The sequence below is a fragment of the Microchirus variegatus genome, assembly GCF_963457635.1.
Source record: "Microchirus variegatus genome assembly, chromosome: 17".
NCBI classification, from domain to species: domain Eukaryota; kingdom Metazoa; phylum Chordata; class Actinopteri; order Pleuronectiformes; family Soleidae; genus Microchirus; species Microchirus variegatus.
In genome coordinates, this window is record NC_139818.1 from 13,462,390 (window position 1) to 13,490,209 (window position 27,820).

At 39.9% G+C, this 27,820-nt stretch overlaps 2 protein-coding genes across 3 annotated transcripts; one reads left to right on the forward strand and one right to left on the reverse strand.

Moving 5' to 3' along the window:
* Nucleotides 1–3,445: 3,445 nt before the first annotated feature.
* entpd1 (ectonucleoside triphosphate diphosphohydrolase 1) lies at nucleotides 3,446–20,659 on the forward strand. 2 transcript variants are annotated; one of them, XM_083903599.1, is made up of 10 exons: nucleotides 3,446–3,528; nucleotides 11,340–11,467; nucleotides 11,992–12,109; nucleotides 13,315–13,465; nucleotides 13,783–13,942; nucleotides 14,041–14,244; nucleotides 14,390–14,647; nucleotides 15,041–15,154; nucleotides 15,273–15,404; nucleotides 19,737–20,659. In XM_083903599.1, exons 1-10 carry the CDS (start codon nucleotides 3,513–3,515, stop codon nucleotides 19,941–19,943), a joined length of 1,488 nt encoding a protein of 495 aa, XP_083759725.1. In that variant the 5' UTR covers nucleotides 3,446–3,512; the 3' UTR covers nucleotides 19,944–20,659. The 2 variants fall into 2 exon arrangements, with proteins under 2 accessions (XP_083759725.1, XP_083759726.1); XM_083903600.1 differs by lacking the exon at nucleotides 3,446–3,528 and adding an exon at nucleotides 10,266–10,291.
* Nucleotides 20,660–21,410: 751 nt separating this feature from the next.
* LOC310939334 (potassium channel subfamily K member 1-like) lies at nucleotides 21,411–26,209 on the reverse strand (the record flags this gene model as incomplete). The annotated part of the gene is made up of 3 exons (XM_083904049.1): nucleotides 21,411–21,694; nucleotides 22,373–22,777; nucleotides 25,873–26,209. 3 exons carry the CDS (start codon nucleotides 26,207–26,209, stop codon nucleotides 21,411–21,413), a joined length of 1,026 nt encoding a protein of 341 aa, XP_083760175.1.
* Between the last annotated feature and the right edge of the window lie 1,611 nt (nucleotides 26,210–27,820).

Here is a 27,820-nt window from a genome sequence, read left to right on the forward strand (position 1 = left end):
AGGAAGCCAGAGAATCAGTGTCTTTGACACCAGAGAGGAGAGAGTTGGAAAAAGGCCTGTACATAGTTTCCTCTTTTTTTGCCTGTTTTTGGACATTGAGACAAAGACTAAAACAAATGTTACTTTAAATGTGTTTTATACTGTTCAAATGTCTAATTTAACACACAAAATCTGGTGTTCACTTACAACTATAGTGTTTGGGTTTATTAAATAAAACTTTTTGTTTTGCTTCATTTTCATACACTATTTTAATATGCAGTAAATTGTAAATAACTGCCAGATATTGAAAGTTACTCACAGGAAGTTTTCTGGCCATTTTATGGTCTAAAAAAAAATTAGGTTAGCAATGTCTAGGCTCACATGCTTCTATCAATCATCCACCAATTGTTATTTCAGGTTCAATTGTAATGTTGTTTCAGGTGTCTGGTCAACAGAATTATAATTTGTGTGATTCTTGAAAATCTGAAGGAAAGCAACCAAAATATAAATCACTACAAACATCAGTCATATGAGGGGGGTTTCATGTAAAGTACATGTTTTCAAAGTTAGACCTGAGCAGAGAAAGATCAGGGCACCTTTAACAGCTGAATTGCCCCTCACCTCCGCCGTCAGTAACATATAACACTGCAACACCAGTCTCTGCTGTGGACTACATTACACTCACTGATATGCCTGACACAGTTACACATTCTGACAGCCTCAAGGACAAAGTGTCTTCCTGAAAAACTGCAGGGACCATAAAGAAAAACTGAAGGAAAACAGAGCAGATTCCATGACATTCAGCCAGAACACCTGTATACCATTACTGTGAAAACTCTATCTGTGTGTGTGTGGTTAAGTCATTCAAATACATAAAGTGTTATGGCAGCTTTATCGGCCTTGCACAGACAGGGAAGTTGACTCCGTTCACTGAACTGTGTAATTACACTTAAAACAACAACAATAAAAAACTACATATAAATATAAATATATATGTATGTATATATGAGTGTGTGTAATTACAATTAGTATATGAAGTGGTTAGATGTTGAAGAATAAATACTGCTTTTACATTGCGAGCTTGGTGTGGTAATAAAGATTAATAAAGTTCTATCTTATCTTATCTTAATGCCTGTTCATATACTGTACATATACACACTCGCGCGCACACACCCCAATAATTCTGAAAATAGAGGTGGTGATCAGCATCAATACTCATCGACCGTGATAGAAGCACTTGTAACAATAAGTACAATCTGTTCGGTGAGAAACATCCACAACATGTCAGTCAGTAAATAAAATAAGCGGAAGCATTCCCCCCACAATGCAGCATGTTGAGATGTGATCATCAGTGACAAAATATACGACCTGAAAAATGAACCTTGGTTCTTATTTATAAAAGGTCAGCATAGATGAACAACTGTTGCTCAACATGAAATATTGTTGTGGGAGCATTTCATTAGACAATTGCTCTTTAACTAAAAGCCTGCTGGGTCAGGGAGAAAGGCCATTGGAATTGCAACTTTGATTTACGATTCACATGTTTCAGTTCTGCATGTGGTTCCACAGACTTCTTGACCTGTGCCTGGCAACCTTCTTGTATATCCGTCTGCATTCCTGTTGTCTTGAGGATTTTGCATCAGTCGGCAATTTAGAAAATGAGGAAACAATGACCACTGTGTCTCATTATGCCAAACCACTTCTTATGCTCTGTTAAATGAATACCGCAACATGCGACAACCAAACCTGATGGCTTTCAAATGGTAATACTGTTAGACTTTTTGCAGTGTTTTTACTCTCTTTCATACCAATGGTTTTCCAAATATAATTTTTTTCCGTCAATACTTCAATATACAATCAATACAGTCTTACACTCAAATATTGTTATTTACTGTTGGTGACAATAAAGCCAGCGCATGATTGGATGATCACTGTCATGCAGCTTCATAATGATAAAGATTATCAATATTGGCAGTCTGTCTGAACAAGTCAGAACAGTGGATTCCTGTCGACATCTGCCTGCAAGAGTTGCAGCTCTGTGCTCCCAAATGACCCATCATCCTAGTTTTACATGTCAGTGAAAATTAGCGTGTTAATGTGAAAACTAATTGGATTGCACGGCAGACTCTGACTGGCAGAATCCACCGAGTTCCAATGATGAATCCATTATCTCATTAAAAAATGTCAGTGTGCAAACTATTATTGTGATCTAAGCCACGGAGATTGAAAAAAAAAACCCACTGTACAACAACTAGTGGATTGTTAATGTACACCCAATAAATCCATTATAACAACCAGTTAGCATCTTACTGTACCAACAGAGACACATGGACCAACTACAAGTGATAAGACTGGAGCACTCGGAGCCTAAGTAGCATAGGCAGACAAGCGTCTGCCTCTCACTGTGTCGACCACTCTAGAGATAGATATTTACTGTGACTAATGATGATTTTCACACTCAGAGACAGACTGACGGAGCGTTAATAAATTCAAACGGCGCAATAGGACACAACGAGATGACATAGAGAATATCTTGAAGGAGATATTCTCTATGTCCTTTAGAATCAGTAAAAAACATCACCACACAAAGAGCTTCCAAATGATACATCTGCAGTTCCACCACCATAAAGTAAAAAACAAAACAAAGCATTCCTCGAAAATGACTTGTACTGATTGCTCTACACACATCAGCATACATACTGATCACACCCATATATTAACTGTTCTCTGCTGATGCTGGCATATTGTTTCCTCATATTAGTTGATACTATGGAGCGGAGGTTTATGGTCAGAGTTAAAATGTACCCTGGTGTGTGCATTCCAATAGGAGCCTCCCCTGAAGTGACCTTGTCCATGTCATGTCACTGGAACCCATCAACTTGAAAGGTTCCTGCTGCTCTGCACGCATAAACCTTACATGAAGTCTTAAGCATGGCGCTGTTTGATGTTAAAGACAACAGTAGATGCACCAAGAGACTTGTTCCCCCTCACAAAAAAACAAGCATCAACAACTTCAGCTGGAGGAGGAGTTCCCCCCCTGGCTTTTCCTCTAATTTCCCCTCCAGCTTCAGCTCCAGCTCCAATTCAGATGTAACACTGCTTTCATGTTTGACCCAATTTACAAGACTGAGACAATAACAGTAGGAAAGAAAGGCACAATGAATTTTCTTTTAAATACCAGAAAAAGACGAGTGGGTGAAAAAAAGAAGAAGAAAATGCAGAACTCGTGAGTAAAAAAAAGTGACAGTGGAAAAGAGAAAGGTACAGAGAGAGAGAGAGAGAAAGAAGGGGTGAACAGAAGGCACAGCTTAATGCGCCTGGGAAGGAGGGGAGTGGGCTGAGCAGGAGGGAGGAGGGAAGCTCTGCTTCTCCTAATAAAGCGAGTGTATGTGAAAGGAGGTGCTGAAAAACGTTACACTGGGGAGAGAGCTGTGTTACCACAGAGAGAGAGTAGAAGAGTGAGAGAGTAGGGGAGACAGAGAGAGAGGGGCAAAGAATAGAAAGAGCATTGTGTTGCTGCTGAGAAAGAACCCATGTCCGCACAAAGAGGTAGGTGTCTATGACTGGCACACACACATACATTTACACACATACACACACGCGCACTCACACAGGAAATCCTTGTCAGCCACTGTTTCCATCAGTATGATGTACCAGGAGTGTGCTGAACAATAATCAGGTGAGTGTGTCTTCACTGGCCTTACTGCATGTATCAGCTGTGCAGCAGTGCTGGGCAGGTGTTTGACTTTTTGTGCCTACAGTCAACACAAGCAGGTGCTTCTGTGTGTGTGAGTGTGCATGTGTGAGTGCGTCTATGCACGTGGGATGGAGCAGAGAGTTGAAGGAGTCTGTGTTCTTATTTCTTTGAGGACAAGCAAAACTTACACAGAGGCTCTCTTATGATCATGTGAGGATTGTTCTCATTTTAAGGCAAAGTGTATATGACTGAGGGCCATTGTGCATTATAATCTGATAAACGGAGTGTTTAGGAGGGTTGGTTAAAAATGTAATTCTGATTCAGATTTCACGCACAGCATGAACCAGACTAGACGGTGTATTTGTTGACGTTCTAATGCATACAATATATATATATATATATGCATCAGCTTACTGCAATATATGCAGTGATTCATGTTGAATTGTTATTGAATATCTGTGTTTATTGTGAACCATTAGTAATGTCACTTTAAACGTTTAATTATTAGATCTTGTTGGTCAGATGAGAACAGCAAAACCAGATATAGACATAGACCAGATATATTATATATAGACCTATATATAAGACACGTGACATTGATTCCAAGAAGCTGCAAGACCTTTACTTATTGGTTTGCAAACCGTTTCACACCTCCTGCAAGGTTTCGATGTTACCCCAGAAAAACAAGCCACAAGTTCTTCCTGCTTGCAATGACACATCCACACCACAGCCTGCGGACAGTTTGACACTCTGCTTGTCTCAACTTTTCATTTAACCTCTCACCAAATACAGCAAATTATCATTTAAATTTAAACACCAGTTTCAATGGCTCAGTGGCTGATTAGTGGTAAGAGATGACTTTGCCTGGGTAACTAAAAACTGTGAAAATAATATTCTAACAATTAATTCTAATACAGTTAAATGTGGTTATTCTACGTGGCATCTAAACTGTCAGAACAAGGCAAGGCTGTTTTTTAATTATTCAGGTCACCAATAATTATGTATGACATTGTACTTTAACATATCTCTCCACTATATATATGTGTGTGTGTGTGTGTGTGTGTGTGTGTACAATAAAAGGTGATTCCTTGGTTGTTTCAAACCACCAGACCCCTTTATGTAATTTATGAGACTTGACCCTTTGACAAAGCCACACCCACCTAAAAGCAGTTTTGTTTATATTAAAAGCCAAATTAGCTTAACCCAAATGATGGATCTCTAACCCTGAACTGTCAAGATAAACCTTTCTATGAACACAAGTGAACATCAAGTCAGCATGGGGGGAGGGGGGGGGGTATCTGTGGCCATCATTTCATCCCAGCTATTTAGCCATATGCCCTCAAACTAAAGACTAAAATGACTAAACACTAAAATCCAAAACAGAAAATGTCAATTTTACTTCACTGCAGGTCAGCCCTGACGACACAGTGCTTCAAGGAAGCCCACTTCCCTATGGTGAGCAGAAATGCTTCCTTTCTTATCATATGATGCGGCCAGAGGTTCTCTTTTTACAGGAAGTGGCAGGCTGGGTTTCACAATAGCGCGGACAAGACTATTTATAAAACTGTAAAGTTCGTGTACTCTTGTCTGATCAAAAGGGAAGTACTGAAACAAAAAGCTCACTGCTGCAGAACGGTGTTCTGAATAACAACAGTGAGTGACAGATGTGTTTGTCAATGGGTGGAAATAATGTGGCTATATACTGTAGGCATTTAACACACAAGTGTTGAAGCCGTCGCGGCGTGAATTGCTTCTTGTTATGCTTATTGAAAAATGAACGGTGATCATTAGATTACACTAACAGTCTGGAGAATGTGAACAAGGATGTCTTAAGGTGTTTAAGACATCGTTGAGTACTATTACTGTACATTGTGAGAGGTCAGATGTTTAGTTCACACTTCAGAAAGAAATGTGGCACTTTTGACTCCATAAATTTGAAAGCTGTTGTTTGTCATTATGAAAAAAAAGACATTTTAAATGTCTTTCTTAACTTTTAATCTCAAGCTGCACTTGAAAATCTAGACCTGGAACCATTGGCGGTTTATCTTTGGATACTAGTCAAATTTTATAGCAGACTTACTTTGAAAATAATTTCACACATGATTATTTGTAACAAGTATTTCTTCCACTATAGTCTTAGTGATTTCTCTTTCAGGACACATATGCTTGTTTTATGGTTTTAGAGAGTACAATGATGTAACACATGCAGATAATTAAATGTGATTTATCAGAACCACCAGAGCAGCACAACAAAGTGACAACATGCCTCACAGGGACATTGTCGTCTTGTTCTCCCGTCATCATGAAACCACACCGTTGATACCAGACATCGTCACTCTTTGACTCATCCCTGAAGTCAAAGTAACAACCATGTAGAGGAAGTGTACAATCCACTGTGTGTGGTAACTGACCTGAGTCACAGGTCATCCTTTCACAACAAACAGGACAAACCCTAATGAAACTTTAAGTAAGTACTAAACACAAGATCACGGATTATTTGCGGAGTGGTGGAAAGAGCGGCCTGGTGAGTACAGGGCGTTGGTGCATTAAACTCTTTGCCGCCCAGGTCCAGGGGGTTAAGTATAATGGAAGAAGAGGCCTAACCCTAAGACCAGACCTTTGGCTATCTTAGCAACTGTGAATAATGCTTCAAAAAGCTGGCCAACCTGTAACAGCACCTATGTCTCTCTTAACATTTAGGTAAGACAGACTTTTTTTTGTGCCTGACCTGTACAATGAACAAAAGCTTTTTTTTACCATCCATATTTATGATTTGGCAGTGAGTTTTTAACACCAGATGCCCTTCGATTTACGTGGACTAAGATTACACTGGATGTCTCTTCTTAAAGGTGCATTATGTAATAAATCTCAAGCAACTGGCCATAAAATCCTCTTAATATGTCACAGAGACTCAGGAATAATGTTCATATAACAAACTGAACTCACCAACAACAACAGTACAGCCAAAATATTTGCATTAAAAAAATCTTTTGCAGACTGCAAATCATGTTTATGATTTGAAATCATGTTTTGGCATGTGGCACCACCTACCGCCGTCTACCAATCATTGCAGACAGTGGAGTCTCAGCTGCCGAGCAACCACGGGTTGCCAGTTACGTCAGAAAACAAAATCTAAAAGACGTCAGTATTTTGAATTTGAATGTAGTAACTGTTTTGGGCCACATTCTTACATATGGCACCTCTAAAGCTAGTTTTAGAATCATAGTTGGTGGTGCATCAATACATAGGGGATTATCTGTTCATTTCATGAAAGCTGTTCTTTTAATGTAAAGTATACAAATGAAATGAAACAACATAAGAAATGTTGAATCCTGACTGTCTGTGCATGAGATAGAAGTGAGATAAAACTTTTTTTTTTAGTTGGCTTAATAACAGATTGTAAATGCAGAGTATATCTAACTCCAAAAGGTCTAGGATTGACTGAAAGCAGATGTTATGTTGAGTACTACTGTTTCCCCGCGCTGCTCTTCCCACCATCCTGTCATCAAGTGAACCCTGACCTCATCTCACAGTACATGTGTTTACAGAGGGTCAAAGATGGAAAGACAGTGAGTGGAATCAGGTGTCTGTTGATTATAGGCGGCGCCAGCACGATGTTAATGGAGAAGCTAAAAATGAACAGCGGGTGGTACCTGAGGGAGTTTTGAATCATCATGCTACACTCACAATGCCATAAGTCATTCCAAGAAAGCAACTTTAAACAAGACAAAGTTAGAGAGGATTTATGTGGAGGCTACATTTATGTGTCCTGCTGCCTTCATATGGCTGCACGGCTTTAATGACTGTGTGTGGACACCAGATGTTGCTTGAATCAATTACATTACTTGTGTTCAGCTTGTGCACGTGTCTGCACATGTTTGAAGATTAATTGTGTGTCTGCATGTGTTGGCCAATGTTGCATGTGTTGGCCAATGTGTGTGTGCACTGACAACACCTTGATCCACCACTTTTTTTGTTTTCATTTGACTTGGTTTTTACGGGTAGGATTAGAGTAAAGGCCAAGTTTGGGAAAGGCCAAGCAAGGGATGGGGTTGGACATGAAGCTGGGTTTAATTAAGAAACGTATTACGTCATCAGAATTCCCCAAATACAGATGTACAAAACTGTGTGTTGGTGTGGTAGGATACTGTGTTACAGTCTGTGTTACAGTCTGTGTTGATGTTCAAAGAAAGTCGCCGAATGACTTCATGTTCTTAATTTGGTATTTTGGGGAGGCCCTGCTGTTCTGTCTCAACACGTGTTTGTGTCTGTGTGGCTGTATTGCTATTGGTGGCTGCCAACACCGTCATGGCCTCAGGGATTAGACTGACTTGTCGTAAAGAAAATAAAGAAAAAAAAAACAGCGGAAACTAAACGTGTTTCAGTTTTTCTCAGCTCAAGTTTAAGCACTTCCCTCATAGACTTTAATTTGTGCCAAAAACAGGTGTTTCTCTGTAACTACAGTCAGCTGTGATCAGTGGAATCTAACTGTTTGTAAGTATTGTTGTTTACTTCAAGCAGCATTCACATAACAGATTGCACTCGTATATTTTACATGTGGTGAGGAAAATGCCTGTAAAGATGTCATTATACAAGTGCACATAGTGTGCAGTAATTGTACTTCTTTGCAGCTGGTCTTCAAGGAAATGTTTGATGTCGTGGTTTGAAAGAAAGGACATCAATATGGCAGTATCTTGTTTTGTGCCGACTGTTGATGAATTCCTGATTTGTCATGCTCATAGATTAAATAAATTAAATCCATGTGTGTCATGTCCGCTAACTTGGTTTGTAGTGCAAGCTTTCAATTCAATTTAACCACATTTTAATAGTAAAATAAAATATGTATACTTATACAGAACAAAAACAGTTAATAAATGGGTTATTTATATAATGTATCTTTTTCCATTTAATGTAATACATATATATATAATATAATATATAATGTACACAATCAGTTTGACCTTGATTTCACACTTAAAACCCTTTACTCCAAGTTTTGACACTAATCTCAAATTAGGGCATATTAATTTGACTGTCCGGTTTCTGAGCCCGACACAGGTCAGCTCTTATCAGTGTCTCTTGTTTGTCCTACAAGCTCCACCCTGGTTCCCTCTGCTTTGCCCTGACTTAATTCATTTATGTGTCAACAGTGGATACCAGCATTGAACCAAATCCAATTACAAAACACCCCATTAAAAGCCTGGAAGTCACATCACAAAAACATACCAGTGTTTACATCTTTATAGGTCAAAGACATTGTGTCACAGGAGCATTTGCGCCTGAAACAGTAAAACTACACAAATACAAACATGTCTCTCTTTCTCCCTTTTAGTTCTTACAGTTGAGGAAATTTCATATAATAAATCAGCAGAGAGTGTTAATGGGCCTATATTTATTCAGTCTAGTTTTCTAGTCTCGATGACCACTCAAAAGTACTTAACACTAAAGTTTGACCATTCACATTCATACAGTGCATCTATAGGCAGCAGTCGTTCTATTAGAGCATTCACAGCCTGGTCCAGGTGTAATTTGGGGTTAGGTGTCTTGCCACACAGACAATACATTAGCCTGACTATAATTTCCATATGAAAATGAGAGATGCTAGTATTTTAGACAAGGGACATTGTTATTCTCACTATGAGGTCACACAGGCAATTTGACAGTCAGACCTTATCTGGTTTATGCAGCACCGCCGTCATGTTTTTAAAGGGAAAAAATAGCTATGAACCTCTACTGTTTGCTTGTTTTTACTTGGAAATGACAGTCATGGTCCAACAATTACAGTAATTACTTTCTAGTTGCTGCATGCAGGCGAGCTTAATGTGGAAGGCTTTACGTCAGAGATCTTTAAAAAAAAAAAAAAAAAACGTAATAACAATGCTCTAAGTGCAAGATTTCATATTTGTATTTCTGCATTTGTAACCAGAGTGTAACCAGACAGGAAAAAGAGAGAAAAAAAAATTGTGAATGGATCAGCCATTTTGCAGTCTGGTCATGTTTGGGTCTCCACTTGTTCTCTGACGACGCCTTTCTATTCACTTGCGCGCACACACACAAACTGAGAAAAACAGGGGATCCCGATCCGTCACAGACGTGACATCACAGCCTGCAAGTACTGAAAACCAGCTAAACAAGGGAGTCCCCACTTCCCCTCCCTCCTACATATCCCACAGAAAGAACAGAGAGAGTAGCGCTGAGGGGCAAGTGACTCTCATTAGTTCAGAGAGAAAAGGAGGGATTCACATGCACAAGAGAGTGCACCGACACACGCAGAAACACACTTTGGCTGCGTCTCCATAGTGACCAGCTTTGCTCCCCCAGCTTGGGGAGGAAATGCCAAACTCGGTGCTACAGAGTCACTCCACATTGCTCCATTCTGTTCCTCTGTCCGGCCACGACGGGGAAAAAAAAAAGAAAAAAGTTATCTTCATCTTATCACTCCTCTACCTCCCATCTGCTCATTCTATCATCTCGCTGTTCTCCCATATTTCCTCCCTCTTTCATTTCCACTCTCTCTTTCTAACACTCTCCTTCCCTCTGTCCCTCTCCCACACCATTTCTCTCTGTCTCTTTCTCCCTCCCCCGTCAGTAAGTTCATTGAAGTAGACAACAGAGGTAAGTGCTCTATTTTCTGCTCAGTTCATTGTCGGTTAGCTGTTGTACGTTTCAGCTCGTCTGTGTTCTCTCACAGTGGGTGAATGTCAGGTTCACTGCAACTGTTGTTGCAACTCGCAAAGCACACAACTCTGTGTGCCCTCATGAATCGTGTATTGTACTTCACAGACCAGCCCGTTTTGACAGTGTGTATTTACTTTTTACTAACCTTGGTAATGATCAAACAGCTGTGTGTGTGTTTGTGTGTCTGTGCGCGAGAGAGAGAGACAGAAACGGCATGTGTGCTTGTGTTTTACAATTAAAACTGGTATCGCATTCATCTGACTTTCCTATAACCACAGACTTGTAAAAACAGACAGCGTGCTACACCTTTATTTGTCCCTCTCTAAAAAGGTTATATAGAAGCAGCAACAACCGCGCTTTTGTATTCCCATTAATAAACAGTGGAAACTCAAACACTTAAAAAATGAGGACTAAAGAAAACAGCAGAACACACAGCAACACAATTAAACTTAACTTAAAGTGATACTTGAAAGTTTTGACAGGATGTTGAAATCAGTAATGACAATTTGTCAACACCGACTCATTTCTATACGTAGCAATTCAACCTTTCCACATTGAACAGGGTATCTTGTTTATCAAAGTGACTGTTTTGTATAAACAACTCAGCTGGTTTTCTTTAAATCATTCTTCGAAAAAGGAAGTCTTGTTGACCGTTTAGATAAAGTACTTTGGTGTTGCTAGAAGGAAAGACCCATTCAAACTCCCTGTGGCTGAAATAATAGTTGGAATCACTTCAGACAATTACCCATAAATTCATCTGCCGTCCTTAGTTACACAATAATACAGTTAAACATTCTCAGCAGCCCCGGTACTGACATACTTACAAACATACAAACACATGCTGTGACATCACTCACATCTGGATGCAAGACTTGGCTAACGATCTTTCTCATATCCACTGTGTCCCCATCTTCCCATTTCCAACCCCCCGGCAACCCTCTTGCCTTTCCTTCCTGTCTGCCTGTCTTTACGCCCCCGCTCTCAGAGATGAAAGAGAAGAACCACTGGCACAAGCCTGTGACCATCATCATCACTGTGATTGGTGTCATGGCGATTGTTGCCTTGGTGACGGTAGCAGTTTTGCAGAACAAGCCTCTCTCCCAAAAGTATAAGGTACGGCACACAGAAGCACTAAACTATTACACAAAGCCACAAGCCAAATATGGTCACATGTCTCAATGACCTGAATCTGTAGTGCAGAGTCTAGAAACCAATCTCCTAATATGGCCAGTGGCTGTTGATAAGGATAGTAAACGACTTGTTTTGTCATAAATGCAGAGCCACTTAGAGTCTCTCTGGGGGCTGCTGTCTTCCTCAACAGTTCCAGCGCTAAAAACCAATAATTAATACATGTCTGACACAAATTAGTTTTGGAAACATTGTCAATTGGGTATTGTAATGGATATTTTCCTCCATATCATGGTGTTTAGTTTCATGCATTGTGTAGGACTAACTTGCATGGCTGCTGGAGTCTGATAAATCCAAATCTAAAGAAACACATGCAGCATGACATGCACCATGAAATGGAGGTTAACCTCCATCACATTGACACTGAATGTGTTGTCTTTATGTCTGGACTGAAGTCAGACACAGTCAGTGTCACTGAACTGGGATTCCTCTGTCCGTATCCTCTACAGTATGGGATTGTGATGGACGCCGGATCCTCCCACACAGCACTGTATATCTACACGTGGCCAGCTGAGAAAGATAACAACACGGGCAGAGTGGAACAGACACATTCCTGTAAAGTCAAAGGTACTGTATGTCGCACACAGGCCTCACAGATAAATGTATAACTCTTCAGGCATAACGATGCAGCGATTTATTTTTTTCAGTTTGCTGGATACAAATTAACTTCTTAAGATGATAGCCTGAAGTTTTCATAAATATGAATACAGAGCCCGCTGGTGATAATTAACCTAGTTTAGCTCGAAATTTTTATGCAAACACTTGATTACTGGTTGTTAATTTGTGATCTGTAGAAGGTGCAGCTACATTTACTCCACATTTAAGAGTCCATTTGATTAAATTCTCAGAGAACGAAAGACTATTATTTACCACATCAGCATACTACCATGACATATAACTTTTGTACTTGAACTAGTGTTGCAATCCAAATCTGTTTGTTGGAAGTGGTTCCACAAAAGAGGAACTTTCTTATGCAACCACGCCACATAACTGACTGGCCTGTCTGACAGACTCCTGCTGTTAGCTTCTCTTGTGCAAGCTGATTTAACGACCGCATTTCAAACTATCAACGCATTTATAGTTCAGCAAAATGCTTTCAAGGCACCTTACCGTGGCTTTTCTGCATTTGCGTGAGCTGTGAATTACTTTTAAATTCAAAAGGGAAAGAAGACATTACAATAGTAAATATTCAACAGATTAATTCTAGATTAAGAACTTGCTTTGCCCGCACCACCTCAGCTGGCTTCTCTCAATGAGGAGGCACAGCGGCTCTACTCTGATGTAAGGCAGTAAGACCAGTAAGGCAACAACATCACTGTTGATGCTTACCCAATACGTCTGTCCAGCTCCCGCTCCATTCTCCGCTCTCTCATGAACAAGAACCAGAGATACTTAAATTCCTCCACTTGGGACAGGAGTGAGCACACCACACCTGGAATGTTGATTCTCATCCCGGCCACTTCACACTCACTTGTAAATCAACCCAATGCAAGTTGGAGGTCACTGTTCGATCACGGACATCATCTGCCAAAAGTAGAGGAATCCTAAGGCCACCAAATCTGACAACCACTGCCTCCTGTCCACACCTAGAAATTCTGTCCATAAAAGTTATGAACAAAACCAGTTACAAAGTCAAATCTTTACCAGGAATGAGTCTGACTGGCAATGTGAACCAACAGTTCAACCCTACCTTTAGTAGAGAGCAAACAATGTTTTTTGGTCACTAAATGTATGCGAAAATGCCTCTTGACGACTATTTATTGCTCTTGTAGGTCCAGGTATCTCCAGCTATGCATCTACCCCATCGAAAGCAGGGGAGTCTCTGAGAGACTGCATGGAGGAGGCCAAGCAGCAAGTCCCTGCAATTCACCATAGCGAGACACCACTTTATCTGGGTGCTACTGCGGGAATGAGATTGCTTAAGTACGGTACACATCTGCACACGCAGCCGCATCATCAAATGTATATAAAAACAGCCACAGTAGGCCATTTTGTGCTGACATATAGAAGTGCCATATATCTCAAGCCTCAACTCTGTAATGTGCTTGCCACGTGTAGCCTTTTACAACAATCTATTGTGTGATTTATACGCATATCAATTTTACTACCAGAGAAGCCAATATGTTACTGTCAAATCCATATGGCACATGGAAAAGCTATTGCATATTATTTATGTGTAGCTATATTTATTTATATGAAAGTGACGCAATCTAACACATTTGTGCTGCGTGTCAATGCAGTTTGGAGGACAGCTCGGCGTCAGACAACGTCTTTCAAGCTGTGGAGGGAGCTCTGCAAAAGTTCCCCTTTTCCTTTCAGGGAGCAAAAATCCTAACTGGCCAGCAAGAAGGAGCTTTTGGTTGGGTCACAGTCAACTATTTGGATGATCGGTTGAAACAGGTGTGTGTACACCCACAGGCTGTTTGTCCATACATTTACACGATTTTAGTGTGTCCCTGCTGTGAACTAATGTCGGGGCCTTTTTGTCTCTGCTGCAGGGCTTGAAAACAAAAGGCGCTCTTGACCTTGGTGGGGCTTCCACACAAATTAGCTTCGTATCCGATCATTTTGACGGCTCAGAGTCCCCTGACAATGCCGTGAACTTCCGACTCTACGGGAATGACTATAACCTGTACACTCACAGCTTCCTGTGTTACGGGAAAGACCAGGCACTAAGAATGACGCTGGCACAACAGACCTTGGTACACAATAGACTCAAGTTCTCTTCACACTCATGTTACTTAAATCTGAGATTATTCCAGAGCTGTATATATGACTAAGTGTGCAACAATACTAACTTTGAATTCCTTTTTGTCTATTACACACCATTATCTCACTCTCTCCTAGTCAGGTCCAGGATCAATACTGGACCCTTGTTTCAATAGTGGCTACACTGACACAAAGAACTACTCAGTCATCTACGACAGTCCGTGTGTGTCAAAAATGAAACCCCAACATGCTACCCCAACCTTTGCTCACAAGGGGAGAGGAGACTTCCTCCAATGCCAAGATGTCATCAAAAGAAACTTCAACTTCACACACTGCAAATACAGCCAGTGCTCCTTCAATGGGATCTTCCAGCCATTTTTGCAGGGGCAATATGGGGTAGGATATCAATGTATATCAAAGATGCTGTGCAATTATTCACCAAAATGTTCATATAATGTTCAGTATACACACTTACCTCCTAAAGTCAATGCTTCAGCGTCAGATACTTTTCATGTTTGTTTATTAAATCTCAAATATTATTATATGGCATTTTTGTGGTGCACATACACACTTTACTGTAGCATGTGGACATTTTTCAGACAGTGTCTCACTTACTCGATAAGCCAAGTCTTCAATGTGTTACCAATAACCGGAATGTGTTCAAAGAAACATTGGCTCCAACTTTAACTCATAAAAGGCCATACGAGTCAAATACTGAGAACGTATCCTCAGACAAAAGTTCAGTTCCTTTGGCCTCACCTCTTGATCTCCCCTCCCCTCTCATTGTAGGCTTTCTCTGCTTACTACTTTGTGATGAACTTCCTCAATCTGACTGATACGTCCATCCCTCTGGAAGATGTCAAGGAAAAGCTAAAGCGTTTCTGTGCTACACCTTGGGCTGAGGTTGGTGTATATTCAGTGCTCAATTACACACAGAAGAAAATAATGTCCTACTTCCATGTCCTTCAGTGTGCATATGCTGAAAACTAATGCTTTCACTGGTTTCAAACTGTTTGTACAGCTAAAGCAGCGGTACGGAGACTTAAAGTACCTGGCTGAATACTGCTTCTCTGGCACATACATCGTCACCCTGCTGACCGAAGGATACAACTTCACCTCACAAACCTACCCCACCATAAAATACATCAAGAAGGTCAGTGGTTCACAGTCCACACACAATGTATGTCACACAAGCCCAAGGCCACGGCTCCAGCTGATTTAAGATCACATCCGAATTTCTCTGCTCAAACACACATCGTCAGTAAGCTCTGCTGAAGCCTGATAACGACCCATTTATTTGAATCAGGTGTGCTGGAACAGGGAAACACCCAAACATGCAGGGCAGTGGCTCCCCAGGACCAGGAGTGAGAAACCCTGTATTAAACTGATAAACTTTTTTATCAGTTTTTTAAAACCGCCTGTGTTTACTCGTCTATATTTGTAACAACCTTTTCTTTCGGGACATTCAGGGTCTTGAGAATTCAACTTTAGATCGAGATTCAGCTCGATTCTGTCTGTTAGCACCTTTGGCTAATCATCTCCCTCCAGACTAACGATTCAGAATTAGGTAGTCAAACAGAATTGATATTGATACGATATTGCAAAAATACTTATTTCCGAAAATCATGTAAATTGAAATCATATATTGCGATATAGTCACATAACAGCTTGAGTGAGAGTGAGCATTTGGCACCATCTAGTGCTAATGCTAATTTATTGCTAATCCACAAAAAGTTAAATGTTTATTTGTATCAGTTAAAGAATATATGCTAAATCGTTTTTTCGCCCACTCCAACTCAGGACATTCAACATTTTAATAATTGAAATAGAATAAGTTATTCTATTACATGTAATAATGTAATATAATAAATTAGGGCTTGGCCATTAATCAATGTAATGAATCAATTTGAATTAATGGTTTAGGTCAATTTGAATGAAAATTGAACTCACATACACAGCATGTGCTGTGAATTTTTAAAAAATGTGAGGCTTAATGAAAGTTATCAATTCATATGAGGATATATTTTCTCTTTTTAATTTGTTTTTAAGAATGAAAAAAAGTTTATCAGTTTAATACAGGGTTTCTCACTCCTGGTCCTGGGGAGCCACTGCCCTGCATGTTTTGGGTGTTTCCCTGTTCCACCACACCTGATTCAAATAAATGGGTCGTTATCAGGCTTCAGCAGAGCTTACTGACGATGTGTGTTTGAGCAGAGAAATTCGGAACATGCAGGACAGTGGCTCCCCAGGACCAGGAGTGAGAAACACTGGTTAAGTATAAACCTTTACCTTACCTTAATTGGTCACTTAAATCACTAAATCACCCATCAAGCATTGCCCCAGTTTCGAAGGCCCCAAATGAGTTCTTATCTCATTTAAAAAAATATATATCAGCAAAACGGCCATCATAAATACAGATACTGCGTTCAGCACAAATCGTATCTTACGTTTAAGGGGAATCTCGCAGAATCCAGGTGATAACAAGCTGGTCTGTGAGAACTAATCTTCCAAAGCTTAAACATTGACAACATTTATCTGTCTCACACACACTAACACAAACATGGGCTCAAGGGCACTGAAGCATAGGAACATAGGAGCATGTTTAACCATGGGAAAAAACAAAAGCATCAGATCCTCAAAGCTGAAAAGCTACAGATTGCACCTGTGAGAAAAACAAATATATTCTAAAATGGTCATTCAGCCATACCAACATTTCTGATATTTGTCAATGATTAGTAACCAACATATTTACATTTACAGTGATGCAGAGCAGTTACTCTCATCCTCAATTATTTACTAAAATGGTAATAATAGAGCAGTAAACATCCCACCACCACCAAAAATGATTTAGGACATAAGTTCAATGCTAATCCTAAAGAATTCACCATAATTGCAAATACAAAGGTCCAGCACATAGCATTTAGGTGTAATAATTTCCATATGGTAGAATTTATTAGAAATTTAGTAGAAATATTGGACCACATTGTTTTTAACATAAAATTTAAATTTAAAAATGTAATGTTAGTTAGTTGTTAGCTAGTATAATATGTCTATAACATTGTTGTAAGTACACCTCTGCATAACATTGTGCACTTTTTTTTTTTAGTCTGTAACAGATCAGCATCAATTTGTGGATGTGGATGTGCAATTACACTTTATTCTAGTACGACACAAATTGAATTTTCCCGGGGTCACACGTGTCCCCCTGGAATCACACTCATGTTGTTTTTGTCTGATTTCCCTTATATGATTGTATAATTATTATTAGGAACAATAACAATGTGTTGAAGTAGTTGTATAACTCCGGGTTATTTCACTCAATCTGTTTGTATTCAACTCTAATTCGCGTGTTCATCACATTTAACAGTAACTTTATGAACGCGCCGTTTCGAGACGCCACATGACCGCGCTTGGCTGTGCTCGTACACAGCTGTGACGTCACTCTGGGAATTAAGATTTGTCTGGGCTTTTTTTTTTTTTTAAATATGAAACTCCATGAATTAAAAATATTGAATATAACGATATATAAAAGCCCGTGTCCATGTCTCGAGGTGTCCTGTGGACACTTTTACAGACGTCTCTTTATCTATTGCGGTCAATGGGAAAATTGCTTTTGAGGCCCCATGGGATTTTTTGTTGCAGTACCCACAGTGGTCACCATGTAAAAAATGTCTTCAAGGCAAAGGGGGCGGAGCTCTATCCAGTTCATATTATACATCCATGGCTGCTCCTCAGAAGGGAGGAGTGAGCTGAGAGATACATCCTACACACTGTACATTTAACAGCACAACACACTCACAGAATGTAAACAAACAACGAGAACACTTCTGTTTCAAGGCTAATAACAAAGGCAGTAGCTAGATAAAAATACGACAATACACAGCACAGGAGCAGGTACTTACCCGGACGGTCGCCCTCGACTGCAAACAGTTGAAACCCAGTTGACTTGTCGTCCTGGTAACAGGTCCAGATAACCGCAGAGTGTCCTCCGAACAACGGGGAAGTTTACTGTAACAAGTAAACAGCGGTGTCAGACAGCGTTACTTGTATTTTAACGGCAAAATATCACCATGCGGAGCGACGATGAGGTGGTGACGGTCGGCTGTGCCTCGTCCGAGCCTCCGTCCACCTGCACGAGTGTAATTAGAGCAGGTGTGCTAAACTGCTGCTGTGCGCGTGACGGTGGCAACATCGCACATAACTCAAAGATGGAAAAGCAATAACAAACAAAAGGTTACTGAGTATTTAAGCGTGATTACATTTCACTGACGAAGGTCTTCAGTACTTATTCCGTTTGCTATTGCGTTTGGTGTAGTATGTTTTGTTATGTTCAACAACTCCAAGGGCTAAACCACAGTCCTGTGCAGGGGTCATAAACTCGCGGCCCGCGGAGCACTCGCGGCCCGTCAACCCAGCTCATACTTTTTGGTCCCCAGAACGGTTGCAGAACGTACCCTGAAGGTTCCTCCCTTGGTTCTCCTGTGGTTGCCACGTTAGTTTTTGGTTGCACATTTGGTTCCCAGAATGTTACTTTGTATCACTTAATATAAAGTCCCAATTGTATTATTTAATTTTATTTTTAAGTTCTATGAAATATCAACATGCATATCATTGTTATATATATTATGTTTTTTGTTTTTTTTGGTCTTTTTTCCACTTCATTTGCCCCACAATAGATGTTGATACACATGATTAAAGTGGATAAAAAAAAGACAGTAAATTGTAATAAATAGTAAACATACATTAACAACAGTAGAGAAAAACTTAAGATAATAAAAAAGATAAGTAGGTATGTTTTGTTATGTGTGAATATCACTGCTACTACAGTTGACAGATAAAGTAAACCATGCCGTGTGACAGTGAACCATCATGAACTTGACCCGAAATAGGAAGCAGTTAAATCCAATAGAACACATTACACCTGCACCTTTCATGTCGTCATCAAAAGTAACTATTGTTGGAGTAAGTAGTTGATTAACATAATAAAAGATTTATTGGTTTGAAGTAAAGGTTGGGTTACGATGAGGGTTGGATTCAAACATAAATTATGTATTCAAGGTTTTTTTGTTTTTTTTAATAGTCCCCTTTTTTAATGTTCCCCTTTACGGAGGGAATTTGCCGCATAAAGCCGCACAGCAACAGTTATGATATTTTAATATGCCCCCACACAAGGGGAAACTCAATTCTGTTTGACTACTTAAAATACAATACTGCCTTGGACTTCATCCCAGTCACAGTAAAAATAAAACCTTTCTTGAAATATAATAAAATATCAATATTTATGTAGTAGTACAAGAGTGTTCCCAACATCAAATCCAAAGAAATCATTCACAACGTCTATATACTCCAAGGTCCAAACACCTGCCATATGTTTTCAGTCAGGATAACACTTAACAAAGACAATAGCATATGATTGATTTGATTATTTTTATTTGCCTTTGCGTTCAGTTCATAATAGTCGTCCCTCTTTTTCTTATCCGTCCAGATAAAAGGCAGCGATGCAGGCTGGACACTGGGCTACATGCTGAATCTGACCAACATGATTCCAGCCGAGGCTCCAGACACTCCGCCTCTGCCTCACGCTGGCTACGTCTCCATCGTCACCCTCATTGCTATACTGCTCTTCATCCTCTTCATCGTCAGCCTGCGTCCTCTCTGGCCGCGGTGCTCCAAACAGCCACATATCGTATGAACACACACACACACACATACATACACACTGTATGTACTGTATGTGTGTGAAATTGCAATGAAGGGAATGTGTATGAAGTGTCAGTGAGACGGTGTGTCCACTATTTTACCTATAATGGGAATGAATTTACACTTAACAGACTTTGTGGGGATTTCAAAAGAGGTCAATGGTCCAACATCTGCTGAACAACAACAATCCTGCAGCTCATATGGAGACAAGGACATTTCAGAAGGACAAATGTTTTCTCATACCAGGGGATAACTGAACCCTGATTCCCTGGTTGAAGCACATTTCCTCGTGTGTTTTTTTTTTTTTGCTTTTGTTTTTATGTGTGAGTGTGTGTTTGAAAGTATGTGTGAATGTGAGTGCCTACGTCAGTCTGCATGTACAGTATGTGTCTTGAAATATAATGTGAACGCAATGCTATATAAAAAATAAATAAATAAACAACCCGAGTTTATATAAAAATGTTTGTTCGATCACTTATGTCAGGTTAAATGTTGCATGATTTATTTATAAAACTGCCCCCGAAAAATTCTGCTCTTGATTCAAGCCCATGGAAATTACAGTGAAAACAGCAGCAAAGTATCTTTGGATTGCGAATCATATTCTTGTTTTTCTTCTTCTTTAACCATGTTTTGATGACTTGAAGGCATAAAACACCCACCACGTGCTGTACATGCTGTTTGGTTCTCATGTAAACTGAGAAAGCTTTGACAAAGTTAATAATGTACATTAAAGACATTCTTGTTCAGACACATTCTTGCACCTTAAATATATTCCTCAGTGAAGCCTAGCAATCTTTTGTATATACCATGGAAGTGCTGCCCTCTAGCGATTAGAGGCCAAGTATTGCAGTATAATCACTGAGATAAACGTTGTAAATATGCCATAAGGAAATGAAGGTCAATCATTAAACTTAAGCAACCAGAAAGAAAAAAATGTCTATTCCTACTTGCCATTACTTGCTCTTTTATTAAATATTCTTCTATATAATGTGCAATATGTGTGCCTCAGTCTCCCGATACTGCTTTATGACTTCCAAGAAGGCAAATTTCCTATGCAAATACCACTGTGGATTATATAACGTGCGCAAAGGGAGCATGAGAATCTCCGTCTTGGAATTACAGCTCCATAGCTTTGGCAGGAAGTGAAAGGTTCTGGGTTTTCCCTCCGTTTGGGGGCCTAGCCCTTCCTCTATGTCACAGATGTAAGTCTTATCGGCAGGGAAAGGAGCAACAGGGGAGAACAAGAAAACAGCACGGTCCTGATTATCTGTGGGTGGTTCCTGCTTTTACACAAATGCCTGTTGATGTTGGCAACGGCAGAAAACACTTTTTTTTGCAGTTAACTGAGTCAATGGAGATTGGCCAGGCTGCTTATACTGTACACTCATATTTAGGTAGCATTCTCTGCCAAAAGTTCATAGTAAAAGTCACCTAAAAACAATGTGTGGTAGATTTCCTGTCATCTTATTTTTCTGTTAACAACCGGTGTGTAAGGAGACGCTTTGTTGTGTTGCCGTATGGACGCGGCCTGCTCCGACACAGACGAGATGACTGATAGGTTATCTGCCATGTGATCGTTCAGCTGATCGCTCCTGTGCTCCTCTTCGATGATGTTGGCCGTCTCAGAGTCCAGCTCGCGGACGTTTTCTTGGTGGAACCGCTGTCTGAGACGCTTCATCTGGGGGAGCTCGCAGCACGTCTCCAGCACCACCAGGGAACACACCAAGCCTGTCAGCAAATAGACTGATAGAGGGAGCACACACACACACACACACACAATGGCAGCATGATTGACCCAAAAAAAAACAGACTGACAGATGAGATCATACAAAGATTTGGTCGACAAATAATGGGTGTAGTGAAGCCACCAGAGAAGTTAGTCAAGATGAACTGGTAATGAACATTATACACTTATGTTGTCTCATTTAAAGGTCCAGTTTGTGACATATACAAAGAGGTTATAGGCAGATATTGAAAATACTTTACATAAGTATTTTAGTTAATGTTCATTATACATGAATAGCCTTAAAATAAGCTTTTATATATACTTTAGGCTTTTCTAAGCCATCTTGCACCACTATGTTTCTACAGCAGCTCAAACGGGACAAAACACAGTCCAGTGTTGTGCATTTTGAAGTCGAAACTTACAATGTAAACAAAAACAAAGAACCACATCCTTTCTGGCATGTGAAGGCCACCATAGTTCACTGACAAAGTCTCTAGATGTCACTTATTTTTACACACTGGGTCTTTAAGAAATCCCCCCGTGGTTTAATTTGCTCTCTCACAGACCCAAGTAAACAACATTTTGTTTCAAGGAGTCACAATCAAACTACTACAGGATGAGAAAATTCATCAAATCTTGGCCTCATAAAATAATTAATAAACGTGTGGATGTTGCAGCTACACCAAACCACTCACCTGTAATCATCAGCTTGTAGAGCACTGGGTGTGGGTTGGCCTCTTTACTATGAGTCTCGCCAGGGACATAATCCCCGAGGCCAATGGTTGTCAGAGAGATAAAACAGAAATACAGAGAGTCTAGATAATTCCAGTCTTTCTCCAGGCCGATGAAGATCCACGCAGGGATGAAGAGGAGGAACAGCGTCATGAGGACGGCGAGGCAGGTGGCGTGGATGGCAGCGAGCCTCGGTTTAGACATGGCCCACCGGCGGTGGAAGTAGGACACTGGACGTCGTGTAACCACCACCATGATCCTCTGCACCACAGCGGAGAGGAACAGGAGGGTAAAGGGGATTCCCAAGATGGAGTAGAAGATACAGAAGGCCTTGCCGACATCTGAGAGAGGAACATTGTGGCCATACCCTGGAAAAACAAACAGAAACAGCACAGAGTTAATTGTACATCTAATCATCTCTCCAATGGCCTTAGCATATTCTGTTAGACAGGAAGACACAAACTAGCTCCAGAATAATCTGCTCTCGGCTCCATCATTATCAGATGTTTTGGGGCAGCATGAGGTTCTGATCGTCTTCTTACTGACAAACAATGCACACAATAACTTTCTCTTAGAGCCAACCTGCTCTGTAAAAAAACACATCTCCTGACACTAACAATGGCTGTATGTGTAACATAATGATATAAACTTCAACTACAAAATAAAACCAAACAACATAAGCTTATAATGTGAAAATGTAAAATACAGTGTTTTATCTTTGGCATCCCCAAAATCCCTGACTTCTCACTGATGGTTTTTCATGATGAAAAATGCATGTACAATAATATAATAGTAGCTTCTGTTTAAAGTGTTTGTGACGCAACTATAAGCATTTAACAAGTCTAACATTTAGGAGCCATTTGTTGTGGATCTGTAATAATCTGGTGTCTGCACAGAAAAAGGAAAGCAGTTTTGCACGCAGCAGCACTCCTCCTGATCCTGTTTACTACGTGAACATACCTTCATGATACAATCTTAACCCACAGCCAAAATGGACTCAATAAAACAGCAAGGTATTCTCAAATGAACTTCCAAAGTTACAGATGTTGTATATTCTGACATCTGTCCTTTCTAGTACTAAACACCCTCTTAATAAAAACTATTTCTACAGCACTTTTCTGAGACTGATTTACAAGTTTCAGACTGCATTATGCAGCTTGTTTATTCTTAGTGTTTACACTGCAATGTTGCATTACCGTTTTGTTATTTTCCCCCTCTTTCCATTGCCTCTTCCTCTTCTTCAGATTTCATCTTGTGCAGATTGTGTGACCAGGGATTTATGATTCATTTTTAATGTTTTCAGTAACAGTAATTTATATAAGTGTTTTAAAACAGTTTAGGCCATCCATCCATCCATCCATTATCTACCACTTTAACCTCCAATGGAGGGTTGTGGGGGGGTGCTGGTGCCAATCCCAGCGCCATATGAATATAGGGTGAAAGGTGGAAAGTTCAGACACACAGAGACAAACAACCACCCACTCCCACTCTCACACCTACAGTCAATGTGTGTGTCCAATTTGCCTAATCCCCAAATCTGCATGTTTTTTTTAGGCTGTGGGAGGAAACTGGAGAACCATGAGAAATGTTTCCACACGGGAACTGCAAGAAGATGCTTTCCCAAAATTGCCCTTTCCCTGTAGCTTCACAAAGGAACAGTGTCCTCAGAAACACAGAATTTATATTTCGCCATGTTTGTCCAACATTTATAAAAGCATGTTTAGCAAATTAGTAAGTAGCAGCCAGGGGAAGCTATTTTTCACAAATTCACCCAACCCAAAAAATAAATGATCTATAAAGCATTAGCCCAATAGATGATTTATTAAAACCCCATTAACCCGGAAAAATGCTTTTCACTTATTGTTTCTTCACTGTTTGACTTTCACAGAGCAGAGTTATTTCCATACACAGTGAATCTGCTGAAGAGGAAAGAGCTCACACTGAATTGTCATTGAAAATAGATGTGTAGATAGTAGCTATATATGTACTTTTATGACATAGGTACTTTGGATAAAGTATACGATTGCGATTCCAAACATAGTCTGGAATTTGAAACATAAGAGTACATTCCTTTCTAGAAAGTAGGAGACATCATCTGTCCAGTTGTTATTATTTTATAAATGTATGCATTTAATGGATTCTGGGGAAGGAATTTCTGACGATTTCTGACACAGAAACATGTTAGTGGGGCATCTTTAGCCAAAGGTTACTGCTATTAAAGCACATTTAGAAAGCAAAAAGTGATGCATTTTAACGCCTGGGAATCATATTTGTAATAACTGTAATGACATTTTTCATCATGCTGCAGTTGGGTTTTTCTTTATTATACTTTTGCATATGTATATATATATATATATATATATATATAATTTGTTACACATCATGGTGTATTACACATGTTAAACGTGACATACTACATCATATGTAACATGATTACGTGTATATGACACAGATTTTTGTTTGGTTTATCCTTGTTTGCATCATCAAAATATTACTTTTTAATTGTTGTATTACTATTATCATCCCTACCTTTGTGTTTTTGCTTTTGAGTCATTCGTATTTGCCATATACATATATACAGATACTTTATTGGACTTTTTGCTGATATCCGATATATTGGGAGTGCTTGGGCCGAAAACAATACAGATACCAATATGTGTAGGTTTTATACTGCATAAACATAATATCTTGGCTACTCGTTACACAGCAGACTTAAATATACATATATATATATATATAAATAAATTATACATTTTAATTTTATTCACTGAGCAAAAGAAATAAACGTTAAAAAAAGACTTGTAGTTGCAGATGCATTTAGCCTAATGTAGTCATTAGTCATATCAGCCAATCCTGTGTTTGCCTATATAGATACCGATATTGTGCCGATAATACTGTGCATCCCTATGCATCCCTAACACATATATATATATATACACACACACACACAACACACACACATTCTTGTACTTGCTGCATACTGAGGACCGGGTAAAAGTGAGGACCAGCATTTCCACTTTATAAATCAACACACCATTGCAAATACCTACTTCATGAATGATGTCGATAAAGAACTACTGGGTGCAGTACCATAAAATGTCTGCAGGTGGAGCCCCAGAGCAAAAAGAGTGTGTGAAACACCAGGGCTGGAAAATGTTTTTTTTGTATCAAATTGAGGAGCTTAGCATGTTTACAACTTAAGGAAGTGATTTCAATGAAAACAAAGTGAGGACCGGCCAAAATGTCCCCACTTCCTAAAAATGACCTCACTCTGTTGGTAAAAAAAACCCTCACTGGTCCTCAGTATGCTGCAAGTACAAGAATACACACACACACACATATATATACATATACATATACATATATTTATATATATATATATATTAGGAGAGAGTACAATAGACAACAAACTTTGCTACCACAATAAAAGTAAGTTTCATTGACAGAGTGTGTTGGTCATCACCTGTTGTGGTCAGCACGGTGCTGGTGAAGAACAGTGAGGACACGAAGTCCCAGTTGCGGTCGCTGTCGTTACCCAGCACCGAGACGCCATAGTTACTGGCCTCCAGCGCGCGGACCAGCAGCTCCTCCAGGCGCGCGTCGGACACGCAGGTGTTGTCGTTCAGGAAGTCCTGCCTCGCCGCCTTCAGCTCGTCTCGAAGCTCCTGCTCGTAGGGCATCTCGATGGCTGAGAAAATCCCGGCGCCGATCGTGACATAGAGGATGTAACCGACGATCAGCAGCGCAAAGGTCAGCGCGGCGCGGTGCCGCTCCATGAACGCGGCGCAACGGCGCAACATCCCACCTGTTTGCGCAGATGAAGAATGACAATACACTTAAACTTTTGACACTGATGAGGCCTGTGCTCTCTCTGTGCCCGGAGGACAAGCCTTCCTCATTCTTCCTAGGTCACTGGAAACAGGCAGTGACGTCGGTCATTCAATGCGCCAGGTGTGTGTGTGTATGTGCGTAACACAGGTGGAACAGGTGGAACAGGTTTCGAGTTTGTTGACAATACACGTCCTTGAAACGCAAGAGTACGTTTCTTTGGAGACGCAGATTTCTGTCAAAGTAAACATTTAAATGATTTAAATCATTACTATGAGGATGACATAATAATGAGTGATTTATTTCACACAGAAATGCTGTTATTGTCATTATAACACTGAGTAACTCAATGATAATAATTGTAAAACTGTCAGTGGGTCCCAATTTTTTTTATTTTAATGAATTTAAGTAAACAGTCCCTGTCACTTTCACTCATGGCAGCGATGCTCAAGTGATTTAGGGAAACAGCGAGATAATGGTGGAGAAAGCTAAGTTAAGAGATGCTCCATCAACATTCAATACATAGACTTTGTGCACTTTGGTCTCTGTGTTGTGAATAAATAGAGAAATCCTGCACTTTTAACTTTTCACAGAGGTTTTGTTTCTTCAGTTAGATATTGATTGTGACAGAATTGTTGTATCGTGATATTATTGGTATCGTGGACCATGCATTGGGTATCATATTGTGATTCCCACGTCTCTTCTATGTGAGAGAATAGAATAGAATATAACTTGATTGTCCACCAAGGTGGAAGCTTCATAAAAGGAGACATTCAGGGAGTGTATGGTGGAGAAATGTTATGTGACTCCACCCTGCTTTTGTTGAAGGTTTATTCTTAGAGAAGTGATATAGGTTGTTTTCTTCCCTCTCCACTGTCCTCAAGTATTTGCTTACTGTTGGGACTATAGACATCTGTAATATTGTGAGGTTTCTTTGCAGATAAGGCTGGTTTGATGATTTATTGCTGATGATTGATAGGAATCTTGTCAAATTTGAATGAAGTCACTCAACTATCCCTGCAGCCTCACAGCAGGAGTCTGCTCTCCTTCCTGTTTGTCTCTACTTCATGTCCTTATCTTTCAGGAATTTTAAATAAAGTAGCAGAGCTTTTCTTTTCCATTGAGGTATAAAACACTAGGAGCAGCTGCAGTTACTCAGGAGTGAACGGCTGATAAAGTGCGCTAAGGCTTGTTTATTGTTACAGCGTTACTGAGTCATATTTTTAGAATCCCGAACAGAAGCCTGGACAGAATCTGTTTACAGTTTTTACTCCATAATTATTTATTTACTCTACATCTGTAGTTTGTTCACAGCTACTATTTACTATCATGTGCGAAAAGGACAAACACTGCATTTGCATTACATCTTTGAATTATTTTGGGGGATAAAAATTATGTATATAGATTTTTAAGTGTAGAGTCATCTGATTGTATGAACTGTTGTTTTTCCTTACCCCAGAATGAACATTTTATTAGGAGCCAGGTCAGCTCTGTGGACCACATCACCCCCATCCTACAACAACTCCAATCTCAGAAATTCAAAATCTTCCGGCATGCCTTCAAGGCCATCCAAAAACTCGCCC

What these genes read in the sequence shown, in the direction of transcription:
- entpd1 (XM_083903599.1), top strand. An exon ending in TGGATGATCGGTTGAAACAG is followed by an intron (nt 13,943 to 14,040) that starts GTGTGTGTACAC and finishes TCTCTGCTGCAG; the next exon opens with GGCTTGAAAACAAAAGGCGC. An exon ending in GTGCTACACCTTGGGCTGAG is followed by an intron (nt 15,155 to 15,272) that starts GTTGGTGTATAT and finishes CTGTTTGTACAG; the next exon opens with CTAAAGCAGCGGTACGGAGA.